The sequence below is a fragment of the Corvus cornix genome, chromosome 10 (genome assembly GCF_000738735.6).
Source record: "Corvus cornix cornix isolate S_Up_H32 chromosome 10, ASM73873v5, whole genome shotgun sequence".
NCBI lineage: Eukaryota > Metazoa > Chordata > Aves > Passeriformes > Corvidae > Corvus > Corvus cornix.
Genome location: NC_046340.1, coordinates 13,747,391 through 13,773,158, shown reverse-complemented (window position 1 = coordinate 13,773,158; position 25,768 = coordinate 13,747,391). Strand labels below are relative to the sequence as shown.

At 39.0% G+C, this 25,768-nt stretch overlaps 1 protein-coding gene across 5 annotated transcripts in view; it reads right to left on the bottom strand.

Moving 5' to 3' along the window:
- The window catches only part of LOC104683831 (myocardial zonula adherens protein), a 54,339-nt gene that overhangs the window by 27,493 nt on the left and 1,078 nt on the right, over positions 1–25,768 (bottom strand). For 2 of the 5 annotated variants that reach the window (XM_019280775.3, XM_010390840.4), the window contains exons 2-8: positions 19,658–19,747; positions 10,332–10,490; positions 7,900–7,992; positions 5,423–5,536; positions 4,424–4,576; positions 1,493–1,618; positions 503–631 (exon numbers count right to left, since the gene is read on the bottom strand). In XM_019280775.3, coding sequence (XP_019136320.1) covers positions 503–631; positions 1,493–1,618; positions 4,424–4,576; positions 5,423–5,536; positions 7,900–7,992; positions 10,332–10,490; positions 19,658–19,747 — 864 coding nt within the window. Of the gene's footprint in view, positions 1–502; positions 632–1,492; positions 1,619–4,423; positions 4,577–5,422; positions 5,537–7,899; positions 7,993–10,331; positions 10,491–19,657; positions 19,748–25,442; positions 25,516–25,541; positions 25,701–25,768 lie in introns of those variants that run through there. The other 3 variants (XM_039557729.1, XM_039557726.1, XM_039557727.1) reach the window with 3 other exon arrangements.

The window sequence follows — 25,768 nt, the reverse complement described above, 5'->3', positions numbered from 1 at the left end:
TGTCTGTAAAGGGTCTCATCCTTTTAGTATTCCTGGCTGAGTGGCCCCCACTCTAATGTCACCTGTCCCTGCCCTCCCTTTAATCCTGACCTACAGGTTCTCCATCAGCTTCTCACTTATCCCCAGATGGAGCTTTGTTCACTCCACAGACCTACCACAACAACATTTCTAAGAGACTCTGGGTCATTTATGATTATTACTTGATTAGACCGTGAAGGGACACTGAATGGTTTTTAAATTCTCTCTTTAAAATAATGGCTCACTTCCTAAATAAATGCTGACACCTTAGCCCTGTAAGGACCACCAGAAAGCCAGAACCACCTCCTAATCACAGTTGTCTCAATGGCAGTCCAGGTGCATTTACTGATACAAATACAGTAACTAAGATCCAAACAGCAATGGTATGTCACTGAGCAGGCAACTGAGCAGCAGAACAACAAGAAGTGAAATATCCTCCATACACTTGTGAGTTTCCTTTCAAGGCAGCAATCAGCTCTCATACCTCTTCCATGCGTTCAATCAGCCGGTCCAGCTCACCAATCCTCTGGTCTTTCTCCTGTATGCTTGTTTCTGTAATCTGCATCTTCTTATTTGCCTCTTCAATAGCCTTCAGAAGACGATTTGTTTCCTCCTACAAGTAAGAACATTTACAGTCACATTGGCATCTAATATATTAATGAGGAATATTTATTTCTCTTTTTGGCTACAGAGCCTGGCTAAGAGCTCTTAAAGAGCTCAAAGCTTCTCACTACACCTACTCAGAAATCTAGAAGACCTGTGACCCTAAATGTGAATTACATAGAGCAAAGGGTTTGGGGTACTTTGAAATACACTGATATTAGTAAAGAGTCATTATGACAATCCAAGAGAAACTTTTACCCATTTCTTAGATAGCTAATTTCCCTTCTGAGGATGCTGTTAAGTAACAGCATAAGAAAAATATGCTGCTGCAAAAGACAGCTTTTCAAACACCACAGTTAGCCATGTTCAGCTTTGTACTTTCCTCACATGTAAAGCAATACAAATAAAAAGGAGCATCTATCTTTAATCTCCATCATTATCTACTCTATCATTTTAAAAAATGCAATAACTGACTGTTCATAGAAAGGTTAAACTTGGGGGTGGAGGGGAATTGGGGAACAGGAGAGTTCTTGCTCCAGTAGTATCCAGTGAAGTTGTTCCCTTCCCTTTCTTCTTCTTAAACTGTCACTTAAAATTGGACATTGTATTTTCCTTTTTTAGAGAATCAGAAGTTAAAAAAACCTACTTACTCTATTTCAGATTTTTAAATCTACATTATTATCTGACATTCCTATGTTTGAATACATATTTTTCTTAGTCCTACAACCCCAAAAGTTTGGAAAGCTTAGTAACTATGGCACAACTAGTCACAGAGACAGAAGTGAAGGAATACGCATCAACTCCGGAGTATGAAGCAATTGAGGAATGACACCCAAGCTAAGCACCACTCTTACAGACTGGCTGTACATACTAGGAGCATTTCTTTCTCAGCCTTATGTTTCTGTTCCTCTTCTCGCATTTTTTCCTCATACTGACTATACAGCTTTCTTGTCATCTCTCTCATGACTTCAGCATTGGCTTCCTGTGATGATTCCACCTATGAGAGAGGAAGGTTGACCCATCAGTAAGTACAGTATTGCTGGCAGCAGGAGACAGAGAGTTCACATGATGAGAAAATATGAGTTTGAAGTTTAGCTCCACCTTGTTATAAATCTGACATTGCAAAAGTAGATTTCCATTTCCATCAAGACCATTTACAGCATTCTGCCAGTATTCACATAATTTGAATCTGTAGAAGTTACTGTTCCATCAAGTTCCATGTTGTCTGAATTCAGCTCATTTAGTCACTGCTTATCCAAGACCAGGCCATGCCTCTTTACTGAACCTTTCCGTAACAGCCTCCAAGTCACTTGGTTTATTTCCCCATTGAAATATTATCTCCCCCCATTCTACTGAAGCATAGACTAGAGATGGACTATCTTCAACTCCTGTTTCTAAATGACCATGAACACTCAAAGCAACACTTTATTGCAGTTCCCTCCCTTCTCTCTCTTGGTTTTTCACATTCTGCTCTTTGTGTAGGCATAAGAACAAGGATAACCATGCAACAAAGCAATCAAACTTAAAATCAACATTCTCAGGTGTGTGGAAGGGTTAATTTTCAACAACAGAACCAGAAACTTTACTAGAACTACAGGGAAGAGGGCAGAATGGTAATTCAGAGACAGGATTTCCTGCTGTTGGCTGAAAACAGTGACTGAACCACACCCTCAGCAATTAAACACCAGATAGGATATTCACAGCTTAAGCCCATCTACTATGTAAACCACAATAAAAGTGAAGTAAAACAGCTAGTCCAGGACTTAGTTCTCTTCCAAGAGATGCTATGAATCAGCCCATGGTATAGTGAAATGCTGTGGATGCTACAAAAGTGACAGGAAGAGGAGGAATTAAGTGTTCCCTGCTGATCACCACACTTAACACAAAATAGAGAGTTCTGATGATTAAGGTTTTGGGTTGGATTTTTTTTTCTATTTCAAGGACCGAAAGGTTTAGTAAACCCTTGGGTTCATCGTGCATGGTAGAAACCAGCTTGTTTAGCATACTGCATTTTATTCTTTGAAAAGGGATGAGCTCTGAAGGACTCCACTTGTACTGCAGTTGTGTCCTTTGTCATCTCACCTAGGCCAACCCTGGGGCACAGGTAGTGCGTGCACTTTAGGAGAGGGTGTGGAGTTAAATGAACCTTCCACATTTCAGGAAGCCTGAAAGAATTGTACCATTTAGAGAAAGCCAATTATCAAACCCCAGATTCCTTAAGATACACTGAACTGGAATAGGATCTCTGGCCTTTTATCTCCATCATTCCTTTCCTTACACCTTGAGCAATAAGTACAGTAAAAGCAAGAGTAAAAAAGTAGATGTATCAGGGCATCTGTTATAATATGCTTAAGCAACATCTCCACTCTAAGTTGTTACTGATGTATGAATAAACCAAACCTCTTTAATAAGCCCCACAGGTGTGTTCTGCACCCAGAATGTCATCATGGTATACAGTAGTTACTGCTTTCCAACACTAACCTCCCAGATTCCAGACCATCCTCTTACATTCACCCCTAGAATGAATTCCCAGATGTCTTGGCACCTTACAGACACATTTTATATTTAACTGTCAAAGACAGTAATGAGGTATTTTATTCACTAATTTGGTACTAAAACTGCAAGTTTGAGGGCAAAATTTACACTTTTTCTGTGTAAATGCAGGGCATGTATTCTGCAGAGCTTGACATGCTTGAAGATAAACAAATCCTTATGCATTCCGTTGAACTGAGATGTAAGCTGCAGTTCCCTGTTCTTAGAAACAGACATACCTTTCCCTGACTTGCTGGGGCATGTCCTTAAAATTATAGTGAAGCCCAAATTTCTGGTTTAAAATCCTAATTGCATCATTTTTGCTTCTGTTACTTGGTTTTTCCCTCTTTTTATTTCCTGCTGACAACAGCAGGTGCAAAATACAGCTACTTTTATAGCCTGCAAAGCTTCACTGTGAGAGGAAAGCAGAATATGAAATGCACTTGTGTTTTCTTGTTTAACCATTCATCATTAAGCATGACTGCTAGTCACTAGCAAAACAGCCAAAAAGGAACACCTTCTCTGACAAAATTAAACAGGAATACAGCTGCCGTCACCTTAATTTCACAAACTTAACCAAAAAAAATCTGACAAATTCTGATACAGTACTATATCCAAATTAGTCTACTTTGAGCAATTTTAAGAGAGACAAAGCTTCCCAGAAGAAGGGGGGCTGGTGGTGTTTGTTTTATTAGGGATTTTTGTGGGCTTGTTTTTTTTGAGATTACCAGAATACATTTGGCAGATGAGGGGAGAACATGGTCAAGCTTTCTGTCATATTAAACCTTGCATTTCATGTTTTATTCCCTTGCATTTCTCTGAAAGAAATAGCTTAATTCTCTTTTGAAGATGCCTGCTGCTACACCTCATATCTGCTGACCACATACACATAAGACTTAACAGATTACCTATTAAAAATGGTGCAATACCAAAGAAACTCAACACCAAGAAATTAATGTAGCAATGCGGAGAGCTGTAATATTCCTTCACTTAATAGGAATGGACGCTAGTAACCATTTAATGGTTTGAATTTTCACCTGTCAACACCCCTGACTCTTATGTTACATCCCATGTTATGGGAAGACTGCCTGTCGCCAGCTGAGATGCTTTGTTATTAAACCAGTATTGATTCACAGGAATAAGTGAGCTTGAGGACATGATGAGGGCATGAAGAATGAAGAACCCTTTACAAATAAGGCCAAGGAATTCACTTAACATTCACCCAATGCCCTTACTGTGCAGTATTTTTAGGGGAGTTTATATACCACACCTTTAACTTCAGTAACTGATTTTCAATTTGTGCTGTTTCCAGTTGCTTTTGCTTCTCTCTCAGCTTTTCCATAGATTGCTCGTGTGTATATTTTAAATTCCTTATTTGTTCCCTTATATCAGTGTTCTCCAATGTAACATCCACTAGAGTTTTCTAGAAAAAAGAGGCAAACCACATATTAAAAACCAGAAATGATTTGATGAATTAATATAGTCAAGAGATTATGAAACAGCATATTTAAAGAGCTTCCTGATGTATTAATGCAGTGTGAACAGTTTTGCAAGTTTTAACATTTAAAATTATGGCTTTTGTTGTTGCTAGAAGGTATTTCCATGAGAAGTATACTCAGTGAAATCAAGTCCTGGAACACTATTAAAAACAAAAAAAAGAAACACGGATACATTTCAGTATGAATAATCTTCCCTTGTCTCTGAGGTCCATGCCATACATATAAAATGCAGCGGGCTGAAAACAACTGCAACATACAAGAAAGGGACATTAAGTTGTTCAGCTCAAATACATGGGAATTTAGAAGTCTTTAAAAAAGAAAATTCATTCCCACCTTGTCCCTCCCCCTGCATTTCACAGGTATGTAAAATCTCACAAGTGGCTGGCATCCAACCATGCCACTTCCATTTCTGTTACCAACTGACAGCAGAACTAAGTCAGGAGATGCACCATTTTGCACTATGCAGACCAAATCACATTTTCACCTTAGATCCTTCATAGAGACGTAACTTGTGGTATTAGTCTGCTGCATATCTATATCTCTTTATATCTCCTTATTGTACACTATTTTTTAATGCTTTTTTTTTAAACACAGGAACTTCTGGATCTTTTTTCTTTGTTTCCTAAATTAGGTGCTTTAGATAACCAAGACAGTACTTTATGGTCTTGCTTAGTGGTAGAATCTGTATCTGTCATCCATGTTTTCAGTATGCTTTGATATCCATGCTAGAAAAGGCAGCTGGCAGCTGGGAAGCAGCTATGAAGATGTACCTGCAAGTCTATTGATGCTGATGTCAAGGAGCTGTTCATTTCGCTAAAGCTATCTAAGGCTGCAGCCTGCACTCGCACATGATTCTCTAAGGATTCCTGATGAGCATTTGTCACCTGAGCAAGAAAAAAAAAAAAAGGTTTTATATAGAATAATGATCAAGTTTACCTATTCTTTCCAAGGGAGCTACAGAAGAGAAAGACCCCAAGGTCGTTTTCACAGTACTATGATGCTTAAAATATACAGGCCGCAAAGTATATTCTTGCACCTCACAAACAAACAAACAAAACTTAAAATCCAAATAATCTAACAGAAATAAGGCATGAGCAGCTGAGTTTATTGTTAATCTGCAATCACTGTATAAGCTGTTCTTTTTGAAAGGACAAGAGGACAATTGGCAGCTATTCAGAAAGATTATATATATAGAGTGGGCAGATTGTACAAATTCAGAGCAAAAAGCAGAAGAATGCAAGAAATAAGGAAATCTAGAACTGTGAATTGTAGAAAAGCCTTAATTAAGAAGGAACTGACTAATCAGGTACATAAAGAAGCAACATCAAGAAGACGTAAGGATGAAACAGTACAAAGCAGGGAGGAGAAGCCAGAGAGTTTTGTTCTGTGAAAATTAGTCATTTTGTGTTATGTACACACACACATACTTAAAAACTGAAGGGGGGGAAGAAGGCACAAAATGACATTATTCAAGAAGAGACCAAAACCCAAACACTGTAAATAATTATAAATGATCCAGTAATAAAGAGGGAAAGAGTGTTACTAATGGAGGCCAGCCCAGCTCCCATTCTTAGATGGACCAGATTTGTTTCTTGATAAAAACAGAAGAACACCAGGGACTGATACAGAGGACAAGTGTGTAGTAACCAAGCCATACACAGATTAGGTCAGCATAGGGAGTAGAGGCCAAGTAGTTTCTGTTAACTTTATATAAATGTGTGTTCATGTTAAACAAACAAAAGCAGACATGCTTTGGATGGATTAAGAAAGTTACAAGATAAGAACTTGTGTGAAGAAGCCCAGAGCAGGATATTGGAAGAGCAAATTTCAAACAATCTTTATGAACAAAAAGTTGTCCTGGAAATTGATAGGATAAAAGCACAGTGATTGAAAGCTGAAGCAAAGAGTATAGAAAGGATTTTAAACAGGATCCGCAAACAGCATGAAAGACAAGAGTTGCGTAAAACCAAAATCAACCCCCAAATAACCAACCAAACAAAAAACTCATTTTATTAGGAAAAACAACACTTGTGCTTCCTTTCAGGCAGTCTAGAGTATTAAAAAAGGGGAAGGATGTCTCCTAATGTGCCATTTTTGTCAGAAGGAAGCTTCATGAACTGCTAATTTGCTGCAGAACTAGATACTCTGTCAGAGCTGGTCAGAAACCCTTAATTAAGGAAGAATTTCTGACTCATGCAGTATTTCTACTGGTCTGACAGAAGATCTGGAAGTGCAGGATATCATCACTGCTATTCAGTAAAGATCAGCAGCAAAGACAACAAAGCTGACCCTGAATCAGCATTTACCTACATGCACACTGGGGAGGAGAGTGACTCTTGCTGGCAGCATTACGACTATTTAACACAGTTTGCAGAAATTGAGTTTTCTCTCTTCCTCTCAAGTTAGGGGGATTTTTTTTTCTCTTTTTTTGAGACCAGTTGCACAGAATAAAAGTACCAGTTTACAACAAGTTCTGATTTTTGTACCTAATACAGCATGCAGGGAACTGACAGCCTACAAACGAGGATGGCAGAAGGGCACAAGTCAAGGTCCCAGTCCCTTGAAGTCAGAATACCTTTAATTGCCAAAGCTTCCTCTGAACCAGGGCTGTGAAAATCAATGCTGAACATAAATTCAAAGCAAGTTTTCAGGGAGATTTTTTGGATCAAACAACTCAGCAGTTTAATATGAAGGCTATTTTTACAGAGTACAACTGCTTTTATTGCTAAAGCAGCATGTCAGAAGAAAGACAGGTCATCGAATGGCCATTGAAATGTTCCATTAAAAATGAAAAGGTAAGTAATTTTTTAGCACTTTAATACTAAAGAATATTGCTACTTCTTTTATTTAGTGTTTAAGCAATAGAGTCAGTAAAACAGAGCAAAGTATTGAAATGACACCAAGTTATCAGTTTCCCCTAATCATGAATATTATTTATTCAACTGGAAGCTGTTACATACATCTCCACTGATTACCAATACACGCAAGCAATGGTATCAAGATCATTCTTTTATTTCCAAGAATTTCCAGGCAATTAGTAATTTCATATGCAAAAGCACCCCTGTACTGCTTTACCTTCCTGGATGGAAAAATACATAAAGAAAGGAAACTACAGATATCACATAAAACAGTGAACTGGAGTGTTTTGGGAGATTAGTTCTGTTCTGCTAAAGCAAAAGAAAAGTTTCTAGATAACACCAAGACAGTTATTCCCATATGCTTTCCCTACAAATTAATGGATACTTACTTTCAGTTCATTTGTAAGCTGCTGTATTTTTCGTTTCATTTCATCATATTCACCATACATTTTCTTCCTTACTTTTTCCAGAGTTGCTCTCACCTGGTGTCAGAAAAATCAAATGCCTTTATCAAAATTTTGGATTATACTGTTTATAACAGGACATGATTTTTTTCTCTATGTTCTTCACTGTTACTTTCCATAATTTCCATTGTTAATCTACCTCTGCATAACAGCAATTTACTCTCAAGAAGAAGATAAAAACTTAAGTCTCAAGACTTGTCTACATAGGGAATATATAAATAACTGTCACTATGAGTAATTCTAAATTTCTCTGTACACACTTAAACACTAGTAAATAAATAATTTTTAAAAAATAATTTCAATTAAATTATCCATAAATCATTCTAACCTAATTACTAAATGAATTTAAATTAATTTGACCATATATTGTTTTATTTCTGAAAAAAAGGCATGGACTTAATACACTTGCATACTTTTAAAAGTGGTTGGTTTCCCCTTGGTATTCTTTTAACGGGTTTATCCTGCAGATAAACCCTTTTAATTTCAGTCTTTTAGACTTGTATCTAGCTTACATCTACCAATGCAATTCCAAATCTGAAGAATGGAGAACTCAATTTGATTTCAAGAACTATGTATGCAAATTATTCCTTGCCTTTCTAGAAAAAAAACCAAACTCAAAAAAACCCCAAGCTGGCTTCCAGTTTGGCTTTACACACCACTGCAATCATGTTTGCCTACAGCCCATGTAATTCAACCTCTTTTTTTCCCTTCCTCACTTCTACCAAACACAGGCTGATTGCACATCATTTAGGGGAGTGAGTTTACTGTGTCCCTGCACACTGGGGTGAGGGGAAAACTTCAGCAGGGGATGTTTTTAGCAGCTCTGCACAGAATACCCCCACTGACTCCCAGAAAGGGGGGGCACTGGCCACCAAACCTAGGCAAGGAGTACTCCCTCCCCACATGCTCCCTTTGGGATGAGGAAGAGAGAAGGGAGCTGACTCCTGCCCGTCACCTCAGGAAAGCACCGCTCGCCCTGTGCCTCCCCACGCACAGGCACAGGCACAGGCACATACACACCCTATTGCACGATGCAGATCTGACGCAGGCAGAGGGAGCTGTCAGCAGCTCTGATGGGGCCCGTCATTTTTGGTCTATTAAGTCAGCACATACATGGCAGAAGCTGAGGACTCTTGTTTAAGACTCTGCTTTTAAAGACAACACTACTCTGGCAGACCAAAGATCACAATTAGCAGAGCTAAACACAGCTTCCAGAAGACAGAAGAGCCAGTATGTCTCTTCCCATGTCTTTCCCACTTTTTCCTGAAAGCATCAGTACCCTGAATGCATAAGCAAGACATGCAGTTCACTTGATCTGACGTGTCCCTCCATAAGGGACAGAAAAGGGCAGGGAGATGGTTCCAGCCCAAGCAATCTGCACCAGGTACCACAGACCGTGCAGTTTGGGGAGCTGGCCCTGCTGTGTGCCAATTCACCTGTCCCTTGACACCACCCCAGCTGGGCAGAGGAACTACCCAGGCAGGAAAACAGCAGCCAAGGCAGCTTGTGAGCCTTGTCAGCACTGCAGCACTGACATACCCTGCCAGTCCCTAAACTCAGCAGCTTGAGAGTGGTGAACATTGAGAGCTGACAAACGGGGAGTACCATGGGAGAGAAGCAAGTGCTGATAGCCACAGACCAGGCAGGTGTTAGGAGCACACATGATTACACTGCCTTACACTGCTTGCTTGATTCAGGGTTCCTCCCTTTTCTATCAACTCAGTTTGCACTTGAATCAGGGTAACATGATAAGCACTGACCAACAGCCTGCTGGGTGGTGAAGATGGATGGAAAGGGAAGGTCAGATTATTTGCCCTGAGGTAATGAGGGTGTCACTGCCACAGCCTAAGAGCCAAAGACTGACGAACAAACAGATACTGAGTTTCAAGCACAGAAAAATTTCAAGCACGATCAGAAATGCATTTTTTGTTTTTCAGGAGATCTTCTGCCAACTGTGATAAATGAGCAGGCACAGAGAAAGTAGTACAAAGACATCCTTATTAAATGGCTGACTATTTAAAGGCTGCCCCAAAATATACCTAACTGATTTTACTATGTCACCTAATTTACAAAGCTGGGGGGGGGGGGGGGGTTGGGAATGGGGGAAGCACACAAAGAGAGAGACTTTATCCTTTCAGTTGTCTACTTACATAGTTTCTTCCATCAGCAAGCACAGTTCCCAGGCACAGAGCATGCTTTTTTCCCAACTCAAATACTAACAAGGCTAGCCTCTAGCTTCAGAGTAGGTTCCCAATTCAAACTCAGGTTTGAATCAGTCAGCTGATTGTACACTCACAGTTCTACATGGATATATGGAAATGGTATTTAACAAATTTTGAGGTGAAAGTGTAACTCACTTCTTTAATGTAATTCATCTCCTCTTTCAGCTGATCAGCTGACCAGCCATAAACCACCATTTCTCTCTTATGGTTGTTGTCAGTTCGGTGCACAACACCATACACCATCCCATGAGAGAGCTTCCCTGGAGACATCCCATTTGGTACATGGTAGAGCTCCTAAAAATTTAAAAAAAAAAAAAAAATTAAAAAAAATCAGTACTAGAATTAAAAAAAGACACTAATAAAACCACAGTTACTTAGGGCCAGGAGAGACACCAATTATAGTGAAAGCACAACAGTACATACGAACACTAACTCCCAAACATTTTGGAGCCAACCTGTCAGCCTTCATGTTTTTGGAAAGAACAATGACCAACTTATAATCGATAAAGAATATAAAGATGTCTAATTACCACTGCCTTCAACAGAAGTGATGCAGGCACAGCTAGAGACAACAGGCTGGATTTGTACAAGGAGAGGTAGAGTCATGTAAGAAAAGGTTATCCTGGCTTATTTTCATTCAACACCCTATGCTACTTTTCTGCATTCTTGCAGAGCACTGTCAGGTCTCTAGTTCCCTATAAACTCTTCCAACCACAGAATTATCCCTCACTTCCCAAACTCCCTGCTGCAGGAAACAAAAATTCACAAATTTACTCAAAAAAATATAGAAATTTCTAAGAAACTGAAATTAAAAGCTTTTAGGCAGGGTTCCTTAAAAAAGAAAATACCTCTTTCTCTTGAAGATAAACCAAGTAGAATTTCAGTTTGCATTTAAAGCTAAGTAAGAACCTCCACAGTAATCAAACTCATTTCGGATCTTCATTTCTTTTACAGATGTTGCAGAACTTACATTGTAAGAGCTAAAGCAAAGCTATGAAACAGCATTTATGTCGGTGTTTCAGTATTATTAACTACTGTAGAAGGATAAACCTTCTAAATCAGGCCTTGCTATGTAAATAGAGATTGTTTTAAAGAGCTGACATGTTTTATTTTAATGATCTGTAGAAATTTGTGAAACATACTCATAATGATTGCATGTCTTGCTTCAAGGCACCCTTCGCAACAGACTCCTCTTGTTCATCTCATCAGTACACTTCGTAAGAAAAATATTCATGCAAAGAGCAGGAATGATTTCCCTCAGCATGTAAATAAATATCTGCAAGGTCAGATCAACCACCTGACCTGACTACTCACCTCTCCTCCCTTCTAATCAACCCAGTGAAACATCCTTCTGTGGCAAGCATCTGAAATGAGTCAGTCCTCAGAACTACTCATTTCTCTTCTTGATTACAAGGTATTTAAACAACTACCTCAGATAAAGACATCCACATCAAGACTTTTTTTAAAAAACAGGAAAATATTCTCACCGAACTTGAAATATTTGCCAACTAGGAACCTAAAAATAATCAGTGATTTCTGAATGGAAAGTTAGAATGAAAAGTTTGGAAACACAGCTGTTACTGATAAGCTTTGCACATTGTTTTTGAAAGGTCAGTTCTAGAGAAAAATCAAGTATAGGTGATTTTACTGAACTTACTTTCTTATGCTGGATATACAAGAGTACAGGTACATTTGAGGACATTTACTACATTGACTTTAGAACATGTTTTGGTTTGGTTTTTTTTGTTCTAAGCATTGTCTAAATACCAAACAGAGGCTGAAAGAAACAAAGCTCAGAATCTTATATCCATCTGCAGCTGCATCCTAGAGATCTCCAGTCCTTACTATGACCATGAAGAGAGAACACCATCTGCAGTCTAAAGCAGCAGCACTCTCAGTTTTTAGGAGCCAAACCAACACAACTATGCTGGCAATATAAGAATAAATACTTCTTTGGGTAAGGGGAAAATGAACAGGAAAATTTATTTGTATTAAGAAAAATGGATAGAGACAGACATTTGTTTCACATCGTGTCCTTCCCACACAGCACTGACAGATTTTCCTCAACCCAGTATCCTACACACTCTTCTTTACCACATGATTAATAGTTTAACTATGTTGCTGAAGCTCTGGGTGTGTGTGTGTGTGCGCAGGGCTGGGAGAGGAACAATCACAGAGCAGACACCTGATAGAGAACATTTCAGGCAAAAAACAACAAAGCTGTAAGCCTTCATTTGAAAAGAAAGCCTTAAAACTATTTAATGAAGAAAATATTGGGCAACCAGCCCTACCTATACATGATATAATTTTGCACTTTGTAAATATTATATGCAAACCTTCATATCCTCATACTGAGATGTTTCATAATTATGTATTACTGAGGATTTTGTTTTGCTGTTTGGATGTGCACAAACAAAAGCTCCACACTTCATACTTTGAAATAGAGAAATACAGAAACTAGATGGGGACATGACTCATAATTATTTTGTGTTTGTTTGCTTCCAGGGTTGTACAGTTTCTTTCATAGTTCATTGCAGCTCCGCCCCTGCATCTGGAAAAAGGGATTACACACAAGTTTCCATCTTCCTGATAACAGAATGAATAATCACTTTGACTGTTTAGAGGTTACCAAGGCACCAGACATTGAATTCATAAATCCATACCCTTTGCCCATGATCATTCATTTTTAATGAGGTGAACAGCTAAATATCACCAATACCAAGGTCCTTTGGGCCTCTGAAACATTAGCAGAATTGTCTGAAGTGCTGTATGCAGAGTTCTGGAATAAAAATTATGACCAAGTTCCTTATTTTTAGAATATTATGAACACATTCCTAAGGAATGCTTTGAAGGATTTTTCCCCTCTCTAAGAAAGACCTACAAATTCAGACCAATGGTTTTGCAGCTGGAGAATCACCCATGGCACTTACATATGTATTTCAGAGATGAACAGACTTAAATTTACATTATAATGGATAGTACATGCAGGATTAGGTACGCACAAAGGCAGACTGGTTACATGTCTCTTGCAACAATGCTGAACTTGCCTGTTATCTGTATTTGCACAAGCCTCCTAAGATGCTTTTGTGACTCCTCTTTCAGAAGATTAAAAGAATTTCCATCATCTGTTGACTGTTTCCGTTCTATGTGCTACTTAAAATACAGGATATTGTTTTTACCCTCTCCTTATTCTTCCTTCATATCACAATCCCCAGACAAGTGCCTGTCAAAATTTCAGTTCTTGCTTATTTTAAAGATGTGTGAGCCAACAGCTACACAAATAACTGTTCTCATATTTCTCTAACCTTTTTCATTGCTGTTTTATTCCAGCCATGCTTATCTTCTACTCACCCTTTTCTGTTTAGTAACTCTTAATTCCTACTCAGTGACCACTAGTTTCAGGGTTCTGTATAAATAGCCAAAAAAGGGCTCACCTGATGCAGTCTCCTCTTAGGGAAAGGGTTACAATCAGAAAACTCCTCTGAATGCAGGGTTGAGAGGTGGATGGCTTGCTTTGTTTGTTGACTGCTTTTTCAATACAGGTTTGCCTCTAAAGGAGGCCTTGCTGAGTAGCTCAGTTCTCAAGGATCTCCACAGAACTGCATCACTAAGCATGCACTGAGTATACTTCTGCTAGTTTGCCTCCTCTCTTAAGCTACTTGCACCCACTTTTGTCTATTTTTCTCCCTTCACTGCTTTTTCCTTTTCTGCCTTATACTCTGTTCTTCCTCTGACACATCCTCTCTTCCATGCCTCCTCTTTCACAAATCCTGGATTTTCCACATCCTCAAGAACTACAGAACAGTTTTTTAAAGTCAAATACTTTCTATTATTTTCCTCTATGTCCCATACATACCCACTCTCAGAACTCAGATATTTTTCGAATCAGTCCTCAATGGTCTCCACTCTTACGTACAGTGAGGCATCTCAGGGAAGATAACAGCATAAGCAAATACATGCAAGTATTTAGGAGCAAGTAAATACTGTAAAGCTAACCAGAATAGTTCTTGAAGGTGGAAGGGTACATTAGATTAATCAACCATTGCTGTTTAAGGTCAAAATATCAGCCAAATACCTTCTAATGTGAGCTAATGATCTGAAAAGGCAGAGATAGCTTAATCAATTTGCGAATATTTCTTTACATCTATAGTCAGTTCTAGAGCAGTCCAAGGTGACAGCAAGGACACATCATGTGGATGCACACACATCCTGTATCAGCCTCCAGGAACATGTCCTGTCTGTGTTGCAGCAACAGACAGCTGCGCTTGGTGTGATCACACAGAATGTACCAAAGAAACACAGACTTGTGTTTACTTAACTAATAAATATTTAAAACAGAAGCTTACACGCCAAGGTTGCAAAAGTCTTGATAATTACCTTGCATCCTGTTTATGTCTGTCCAAGGAGGCAGCACGAGTAGCATGAAACAGGTGAAGACATTATAAAACCGAACCCTAAATTTAAGTTTTTAACTGTTTTTTCTATGGCCCATGGTTTTATTTGCATTATATAAATAACGCTGAGGTATGATTTGCTTCCTAATATATCCGTTTTTTAAATGAAAGTCAGATAGGCTCATATTTTTACTTCTCCCTGCCCCAAAATTGAAAGAAAAGCACAGAAGACACATCTTTCTTGAGAAAAAAGGACATCTAATGTAATGCTTAACACAGTTCTGTTTAGTACCCCATGGCCTTAAAATATTCCTGACTCATGATCTTCTGTTTACCTACACCATCAAAAAACTTTTAACAAGAATTGTATCAGTTAAGTGAGGCTTTATCTTTTCCTTAATAGCCACATTCCAGACATTTCTAAGATATCCAGTTATCTTTTACCTAATTACACAAGGAACAAGAATATTCACACTGTTACTTAGGTCACATATATTCTATTCAGTAAAATGACACATTTATAACTTTGAGCTCACCAAGAAAAGTTACTCTGCTCTGACAAAAGGTAGCTCTGTTTTTATGTCTTTTCATATTCCTCTACAGCCCATGAAAACCATGTTACACTTAAGAATGTTTTACATAAAAACAGTATTACAATAGGGAAAATATGCCACAACAGACATGAGTGTTCTTAAATTTGTGAAGAATGCAAGATGCATCGCTGAACACATTCCAATTTTGAAGCTCCTTGGGTGTAGAATTTCAGGGTCCATCTCAAAAGAGAAGTGCCAGGCATTATACAAAGTCACATCTAACCCATGAAATCTGTAGACAGAACGCCAATGTTTACACATTGGGAAACTAAGGTACAACAAATACAGCAGTAACCTCAGAAGTCAGTGGAATTCTTTCTGTATTTTTCATGTAGTTCTGGTTTTTAACAAAGGTGTTGCTAAATTAGTACACGTCAAAAATCAAACAATCAGTGCTGGAGAGGGTGAGAAACAGTAACATCACCTGTAGCAGATGAACCACATTTGTTCAGGCACAAGTTCTGCTCTGCTGACAGGAGTGGGCTGGCAGCAGCAGAGAAAATAAGCACTGTCCTAGATTCCATGTGCACCACAACCCCACGTTCACTGCACTCATATTCTTGAACCAGGCCGGACACAAGTTTCTGCTTGATTCTCACCATGACGCACAGAAGCAAATTCCCCTTCTGGCTTCTTTGCAGCTTACTTTTTTTGCTGGGAAAAAAAATGTTTGCTATGCTTCCATATTCTTGCTTAGGAAGTAAAAAGAATTTCACTTCTTAGCTGTGATGCTTTAAAATAAAAATAAGAAAATTAAAGTGTTTGAGGATATATACAGCCAAAGTACCAAGCTGAGTTTAAAACTAAACACTGCTCAAACTTGGCTGAAAGCCACAAAGACAGTAAATTGACACAAATTTCCAGAGTGTTATCTCATTTTCATTCTCTTGTCCACGTATCCAAATGAAAAAGAAATGTCTGTCTATACATATCTCCACATTCTGCCCTCAAAAGCTTAGCTGCAACTTCCAATGACACTTCTAAATTTAGCCATGACAGTGAAGAAAGAGACTGATGGATAAAAATAAGCCCAGTCTCAAACAGGGACAATACAATTGTCTGGTAACCCTTTATTATGCAAGACAAGACAGGCTTCAGAACATGCAGATTTTGCATATAATCTGCCAAGCACAATATTCCTTTGTACTTCATGGTGAAGTAAACAGCCTCACACTACTGTCATCCATTGTCTATGATGGACAGAAATAATGGAACAAAATCAGAATAGTTTGTGGTTCTCTCTATCTAAAGTGCTAACAATTTGAACAACCCAACCAACCAGCCTCTACCTGTGAGTTAAGCTCTCATATGCTTCTTTCAGGGTATCATATCCTAAATATGAGTACAAAAATCCAACCTGACACAAGCTCACTCCCCCTTCAGTTTTTGAGATCAGTCTCTAACTCTGCACCATCTGCCAGCCTTTCAGAAAAGGCAGGGAGAGGCCACCCTAGTACAGTACTGCCTGTAGCAATTTTGTTGCAACAAAACCACCCAGATCCATCACTTCATTTTAATATCTTACACTGGTACATTTTTATTTCATGGATGCATAGCAGTAAAAAAGTTCATCTAGAAACTTACTGCACTGATACAGATTGAATGAAATGCAGCATAAATTTCCTGCAAAGTTTGGACTCCAAAGAAAAAGGCTAAGCCAAGAGCTACCAACAAAAGAGCTTTCTTCTGATAAAGAATCACTTCTGGTCTGACATCCAGCAGCAAAACAAGTTATTGGGAGGATCAGCACTAGCAAGAGCTGCTGTGCAGTTCATTAGCTGATTCTGCAACTGAAGCACCTCTTAATGGTACTGAGCCCGAGAGATGCAGAAAAGTAACAAACATAGTGAGCCATCACCGTGTCACATTAGGGCAGCTCAAAATCACGTCCTTCTAATGAAAGAGTTGAAAGAGGAGATTACAACCAAATGTCACACCAGGGTGTATTTATAGTTTTCTGGCATTCCCTCTGACACTGCAAGAAGCTCTTTGCTCTCCTCCCTCAGCAGCAGAGGCAGAGACTTGTCCTGCCCAAACAGGAGAGCACCTGCAGCCAGGCTCTGACTGCCTGACTTGGTTGAGCACTCCAGCAAAAATGGTACAATCCCACAGATTAACCCCACAGTTTGTTTCTGTAAGTCACACTAATATATTTTAAATACCAAAAGCATTTTTCAGCTCCCATTTTCTTAGGAGTCAGCAATTAAAGTCAGCACAGAACTCCAGATTCCAACAAGGGATCTCATGTTAAATTTGATTCTTGCTGAAGCTGGATTTTTTGACCTTAAATTATGAAGTGCAAGGTAGAAAACAGAGCAGTTCCCTAATTTCTATTATCTCTATTTCCAAAAAGGGGACACAGTTCTCATAGGACTGTGTGAGGATTATCTAACATTTGTAGAACTTGTTCTCGAAGTGATTTCATTAACATGAAGTCAGCTGAACACGGGTGATCAGCAGAGACATCTGATCACTGCTTTTAGATTTTTTAAAAATTAAATGTGCAGTAAAAGCATCACAGCATGACTAGTCATGAGGCATGTGTGCACTGGACATTACTGTGTAACTAATTTGAACACATAAAGCAATTGATTACACAATAAAAATCTACAGGTAATACACTGCTGTCTGGCTTTCGAGACAGGAGGAAAAACCAGTTCATGAGCAGTGACTTCTTTGTAGCTGCTTCCATACACTATGGCTATACTATCTGTGGGGTATTTTTTTTAATTACACAGAAACTATAAAACACAAGTAGTTGGCACAATTCCTCTGTACTTTTTAATTGCTATGAAATTGGCTGAGTAGATCCCATCTAGCTCTGAAGCCTTTTAAAGTCTTTAAATTGTCTAAAAGTACTGAATTTTAGAAACTACTCAGAACATACAATACTTAAATTGCATACAGTTTTTCCTGATCTCAACTAATAAGGACCCATCTCTTCAACATCACTGTTTTGTACATTGAGCCAAATAATGTATTTATTATCTTCCTATCCTCTCCTCAACATTCTCTGATAAAAAGCCCACTTGCCTTTACTTGTATTACGGGGGAAGTAACAGCTCATTAAAAACAAGGTTCCACAGAGAAAAAAACTGGTCACGTAAGAAAGTCACTACAAATTGTCCAACCCTGATCATTAACAATTCTTTCTCATTATCACGTTACTCAGAACCATAAAGTGAGTAAGGTATGAGTAAATACCTATCCTCCTCAAAAGCAACCTCAGATTCCTCTTAGGGCAACAAGCCCATAAACTTAGGCCAGTCCGAGGGTTTCTGCAATCAGATACAAGCTGACAAGAGACTGACAGAGAAGCTACTCTAAGTGCTACAAACAAACACCTCTGTACAAAATGAATTATTACTCTTCAATGGTGGCCCAAATTCAGTTTGCATTAAGGACTATTTAATCTGTCGTGTAAGTAACATTTCTAGATCCTGAAGAACCAATTACTCTGCCAGACCCGTGCGTGAAAACCTGAGTGTATAAAAGATTTCAGGACAAAAAATAACTGATAAGGAATCCTTATCTTGAGCATTTTAATTTGCATTTATTTTTATTTCTTAGAATGTTAGTCTTTCTCAGTAATTTTACAGTTACTTTTGCCTTTAAATATCACTAAGAAATTATTTCTAGTAAATCCCATTGTTGTTTCTCTTCCTGTTGTCATACTGCTATTCAGATATTGAGTCTGGCAAACCTCACCAACTTCTTGTTTGATTTTGGTTTATCAAAGTATAAATGTGGTAAAGTTGTGGAGGCTGTTCAGCTTCCCCTTTTAGTCTTCATCCTTAAGACTAATGAAACATCTTCTCTTGCTGTGAAACTGCTCTTAAAGAACAAGTTCTGCACCAAAGCAGATGGTAAAATTTTTTCTGTGCACACACTACTCACATCTGCCAAAAAAATGCCCTTCTGAACCCTTCTAAGCACATGACCTTCAAATCGCTTTCACTTCAGAACAATCTTGAATTCTTTATTTTATATTTCTTATTTGTACATCACCATTTACCAAAACTAGCTGACACACACAAAACATCAAGAAACCCCGCATACCACCTACATTAATGCTCAAATCTTGCACACTGTTAAGCCTACAGGAAACATAAAACCTTCTTTTGGGATCAAGAGGATCCTGATCAAGATCCTGTTTAATACAGGACACTGTTCCTGGTAACAGTTTCCTGCTCTTCGATATATAAATATGAAATAATCAAGTTTTAAATGTACCTCAGTCACAAATCACCATCAATCTCTGTTGTTTCTCTACCACTGTCCTATTTTACATGCAGTTTTGCCATCCCTAACTCCAAGGCTCAAAGCTCACACCCAACTTGATGACCATCCACATGTTCTTAAATGTTCCAAGATGACTGGGCTTTGGGCTGCCAAAACAACAAATATCAACATCTGTGGAGGACTATTTACTTCTTATTTATAGAGAATGTAACTCTTGATTCTTAAAACTTACACTTTTCTTTCTCTCAGTTTCCTTTGGTCCCTGTTCAGGCTGTGACACTTCATCAGGTGGTACTGTTAAGCGTAACCTACACACATTCATCTGAAAGAAGAACAAGATTAGGTGTTAAAATCACAAAAATTATTTTAATAATTTGCTTTACAGAATGAACTGTACTGAGATTCAAATTTGAACTTACTATTTTCTGTTTTCTACCACACAGATGACGAGATATTATTTTTGAAGGCTAGAGGGGTTTTTAGCTGGCAAAAAATAATTCAAGGGCATCCCCATAATTACAAACATACCTGAAGTAGCAAAAAACCATTTCAATCAACAACTTGTTCCTAGGTACTCATAAATGACATTGAGAGCTGAGATAACAGAACAATGAACATAATTTTCTGCTTTCTGGGTTTTGTTTGCTGATTTGGCATACTTTTATTCTTCAAAAGGGATTATTTAGAAACACAGAGTGTATTTTAGAGTAAATGCTTCTTTCCTGCTCAGCATATAGCCAAGTATTTGATCCAAGGATACCTAAGTACTGCAAGTCCACTTAATGTGGAATATTATTGAAATCTGATACATACATAAATGGTGTGTAAATACTAAGCTTCAGAACTTAAGCTTCAGAAAAAATTTAAGAAGTGTTGTTTCCTAACTGATTTTAGAACAGCCATTCTCTTGCCAACAGGCACGATACCTTTCTGTCCCCAGTTGCAGTTTGCCTTGCTTTGGGCTGAGACATCTTTGTTTTAATGGTGTTTTCAAAGCAGTGCATTTCATACAAGAAACTTGGTTAAAACATTCAATCTTAGTCCTATTCACGAGACGTTTTTGTGGAAAACAACTCTAAGTCCTAAGCAGAGCATAGCAAATGATGAAATGAAAAATTTGGCTGTCTGAATTCAAAGCTGTACAGTATCTTCCTGTGAAATCCCAGCTGTCTGTTGGCAACAAAGAGAGCTCTTAAAGCTCTTCCTCAAAACCTCTGAAGTATCTCTTTCATGATTACTGTGGGCCATCGTCCCTGTTCTTCCGCAGCCCAGCATCTCATTTCATCTAGATCTCTCCAGTTTCCCCTGGAGTCATGCAGAATGTGTGTCTCTCTCTCACACCCACCTTCCCACTGCACTTGTTCAGGCTCACATCTTGGTCATTACAGCACCTCCTTTTGCCTTTAAAATGGCAATAATGTTCTGTTCACTGCATTCAGAGCACTGCAGCAAAGCCCTTCCCATACACCCCACACATTACCATTTTTCAATTAATTTCTTCCAACTGTCTTATATATCATTTAAGCTGCCTTGACTGCATTTTCAAGTCTCTTTACAATAAAACTTCCTCAGAGAAGACTGTTCAGCATCACAACAAGGATCCCTATTTTCCGTTTCCAGACAAAAGTCCTTTTTCAACTTTTCAAACAGGCTTTAACTTTTTGTTCTTCCCAAGCAAAAGCAATTGGAAGAACTATCTACAACTTCGCTATTTTTCTTCTGGCGTTTCTTTAAATCTGTTGAGAGGAAAATTCACTAACATTTAGACTACTGGTATTGTACTTGTCAACTGTATGTTTTAAATGTTACATACTGCCTTCCATCTTCCTCTCAGTTTGGTCTTTCAGGTCTGCAAGGCCAGTAAGAAACAATATCCTGAGATAGATAAAGTTCTAATAAAATAGGTGAGATGTGTCTGTACTACAAAGAATAAGAAGGGAAAAAGGTCTATAAGAAGATCAAGGTGAAATATAACCTACTCTTTAGGTGTATCTGTGAAAGCAATGTTTTGTGCAGTGGCTGCCTCACTGTTAATTTATCATTCATCCATATGCTAGCAAATCTGGAACAAGAAGCCACGAAGTGATGTAAGGACTCCAAAACTTAGTATAAAAGCAGTTTATGCTTTCATATTTGCTAAAGAATACTGAAACAATGAAATGCATTTAAAAATTACGAAACTTGGTACGTTGGCTTTTGATACTGATTGGCTGCTATGTTTGTTCTAAGAACAACAAATTCTCTTCATATATTACAGAAGCTGGTCATACTTTCTACTTACAGATTAGTTATCCAGATATATTAATAATAAACTCCTCATCTTTGAAACTCATTGATTCGTAAGGTAATTAACATCCCCTTTTCTCATCTATTTCCCCCTGCCCTTTCCTCCCATTAGCTTATTATGGCTCTTTCCTCTTAAAACATGTTTACAATAAGAAGGGAAACAGAGACTGGCATTCCTCCATGTAGGCAAACAAAGACCAGAGCCATAAATAGGATATAGAAGTGAATTTGTGCTGTGCAGGAAGTGATAGATGAGACAAACTTTTTCTTACACTGATTTCGAACAAAGGAAAACTGGACAGAATGGGATGAACATATTGCTAGGATAAAACATTTAAAATGCCTGAAATAACTAGAAATAGATATTGACTGGCAACTCAAAGTTAGGAGAAATGGGGTTGTGTATGATTCTCTGAAGCAAATAACTTGCCTATTAATCAGTACGAGGCTAATTATAGCCAACACAGATTCACAGTGCAGTGATTGTAAGTAATTATCCCTGTAGCTGTAGAGTGAGTGAACCACAACTGCCCTTCATATCACAGGTGTTACAGGGCTACTATGAAGGAAATCACAGAAGTCTAGTACAGATGGCAGTCAAGTCATAACAACTAGGTTGGAAATACAAATTAACAACAATCATTTGTTGAGACTAAAACCTCTGTACAATCAAAAGCTTGTTATCATTTAAGCTATTTTTTCTTGCCCTTTTCACTTTGCCTTATTTATTACCCCCAAAGCACTTACCCCACCCCACCCCAATTGGCAACCATAAGGATTCCAGCCTTGAAGTTGCCCAGCAAGGCTTGTACAGCAGTGGCAAAGTACCACCCAGTTCCTTGCTAGAACAAACTTACACAGGCTGTATTCTGCTATTGTTTACAACAATAGGACTTCCTCAGCATCTCTGGGGAAACAGCAGCAAATGTATGAAGTAGCAATGCAGTCCTGCTCCTCCTAGGCCCCAGATGATGCATTCTATCTAAGGACAGAACCACAGACCCATCTTGTAAAATTCAGAAACACTGCGGAGATTGGAAAGGAAAAACAACAGGCACTGCTTTTTCCTCCAGCCCCCAGAAGCAGTTCTGAACACCGTACATACACTGTTCTTGCTCTGCAGGGCTTCCTGAAGGAACAACACACTGTGCCATTTGTTGGTGAGTTTACTTGACCAAATCAATGAGCAGACTCACATGGAAATCACAGCAAGCCCTCCTCCCACAGCAAACACTGCTGTAGTGATGCCTTAAAATGGAAATGAAATCCCAACAGGAAGAGTCTCGACTCAGTGCCAAACAGTGGCAGGATAACGTGCAACTGAGGATGAAAAAGCAATTTCCAGAAACAAACTGGGTAATGCAGAGAGAAAGTGGGGAGGAGAATGAGAGAAAGAGCTGCGATTCAATTTCCTTCATCTGCGTATTGACAGTAAGAACAAGTGAGAAAAAACAGGGACAGACACAACTTCCAGCTTACCTTTATGTCACTGACATTGTTACTTTGTGAGTGTAACTTTTAAAAATAAATACTGGGTAGAAGAAGAAACAGGTATCTTTCTAAAAGTCCTACAAGACTGACAGATTTTTGTTTAATTTGCAGCATCTGTAGCTTTGGCAAGTCAACAATATAAATAATCTTAAATGTGACGACATTTTATGTTCGCTCCTGGCTTTTTGACACCAACAACCCATGAGTGGCATTTCCAAAGCTCATCTGATATCATTTGTGAAACAAAGACACAGACAAGTAAACAAAAGACTGACAGGTTCACCCCAACATGACACCAAACAGCAGAAGTTTCCTGACTGCAATGAAAAGTAACCCTGAAAACATGCTTTTTTACCAAATTTCTAAGAGGCTAGTGGGATAGCATAGAGGAGAGCTACTGCAATATGGCAGTTAAGGAAAAAAAACCCCAATCTAGCTTAGTTTAAAATGTTGAGAATTCATGGCCCAGATCCACAATCCACATTTATGTTTACCATCCTACTCAAATCACTAGGGTGCAACTTAAACACAGATGACAGATTCAGTTTGAGTAATGTTCTTCAGCCTCTTCTTCCCCCTTTCCAAAAAACAAAGCACCCAGAAAGGCATTAATCATAGTTAACTATGGGCTGAAATAATTACAGATTATTTCATTACAATTAATTGTTAAATTTATGAGCAACGCTGTTATAGAATAACCAAAGTTACTAGTACAGCAGTAGAAAAATACAGGCTATTCTACTTGCAACCAGTCTCTAAGATTTTTACAAGAACACCACAGGAAAAAGATGTGGCTCAACACTGATCTAGCTTCAAACCAACTCTGGAGTTCAACACCACCAGAATTTAATATTCAGTATCAACATATTAATATGTTGATACTGATAAAAGAAATGGGAATAACATGTTTGTTGAGGAACTATCTACTACCCTATCAGCTCAATGGCCAAAAATCACTCCATTTGCCTAAGGTCCAGTGTTAGCTTTAGACTTTTGAAGGTAAAAGCAGAACAACAGTGCATGTTTAATTTCAGTCCTAAAAAGCAAAGAAGAAGGTACTTTCTTTGGTCATTTATCTGTTGATTAGCCTTCTCCATTGATGAAATCTCTGCCATGAGATTCCACACACAATTAAAGGGCACTTTTCCTGTGACCGCAGGCACACAGGAATGTGACACAGATCTTTCATTTATTCAGCAGTTATTCTAACTGTCTTTCTCTCCTCTTCTGACAACTCACAATAAGGGAGTCACATTTCACTAAAATAAGGGACAAGAGCTTCCCAGTGGGTTGTAGTTGCAAATTAAATTTTTACCAGTTTCCTTAGAAGAATGTATCAAACACAGTTCGTCATTCCCAGGAAACCTATCGTGGGGATGAAAATAAGAAGTTTATCACCTGAACAGAAGTTCCCTTACTGTAACTTCTTTAAGAAATACTAAAACAAGGAAACTCAATGGGAACACAGAAGGCGTATAGGGAGACCAGGGATCTTTTTCTCAGGAAGACGATTCTGACCTTGCTATCACGTAAAACCAGAGCAACACAACATTCTTCAGTTTTTCAATTATGAACTCATATTTTTGAAGCATCAAAACAATAACTGCATAATTCATGAAACAGCATGATCGTATGGATGTATTTTTGGTAAGGATAAGTTTATCACTGATTTTGATTTTTTTCTTCACATGTGGAATCAGCATTCACAATGATAGGAGTGTAGTTACAGCAGCAAGAAAAGGGCTATTTAAAGCTGGGTAGCTGCAGAGCATTCCTGTCATATCTGTCTGAGTTTAAGCAACTTTTTAGAAGCCCAACAGATTAATACATGGTTATTATTTATCACATTTATTAAATTTTTTAAAAACCAGCAAATTATAAATCTGCATTTGAGGAACTGATTATACAATTAAATCACTATTGCCACCTAAATCATTACGGTGAGCTTTCTCACGATAGGCAAGTTTTTTAGGATAGGCGAGTTCTCAACTGTAAATATCCAGACACATTTCAAGGATGCGGGGTACGTCTCCAACAGAAGTACACCTTCCTCGCAGGTTTACAGAACAAGCCAGGGTCTAGAACTACAAAAGCCTTGCAGGACTCCCCAAAAACTCTTCCTCTCCCCACACCTACAACGAACGCACAAAAAGATGCTCTCGCACACCGCAAGCTTCACCTGAGAACACCGAAAATAAGGGGGGGGGGGGGGGGGGGGACAGAGAGAGAAAGAGAGTTACCTCGTAGGTAACTACACGAGGGGGAAGTCAAACCTCCGCTTCGCTCCGCGACCCCGCCCGCGGGATCTCCCCGCCGCCCCCCCGCGCTACCCCGCGCACCTTCCGCCGGGAGCGGCCGCCGTCGCCGGGCGGCCTCCGGGGGGTGGTGGCGGTGACCGTGAGCCCCGAACTGTAGCGCAGCATCCCCGCGGGCCGCTGGGCCGGCGCTCTCTGCGGCTCCTCGGGCCGGCTCCGCCGCTCCGCCCCCGCGCACTTGGCCGCGGGCGGCCGCAGGGGCCGGGCGGAGGCGGGCCGGGGTTGCGCGGGGCTCCGCTTCCCTCTCCGCC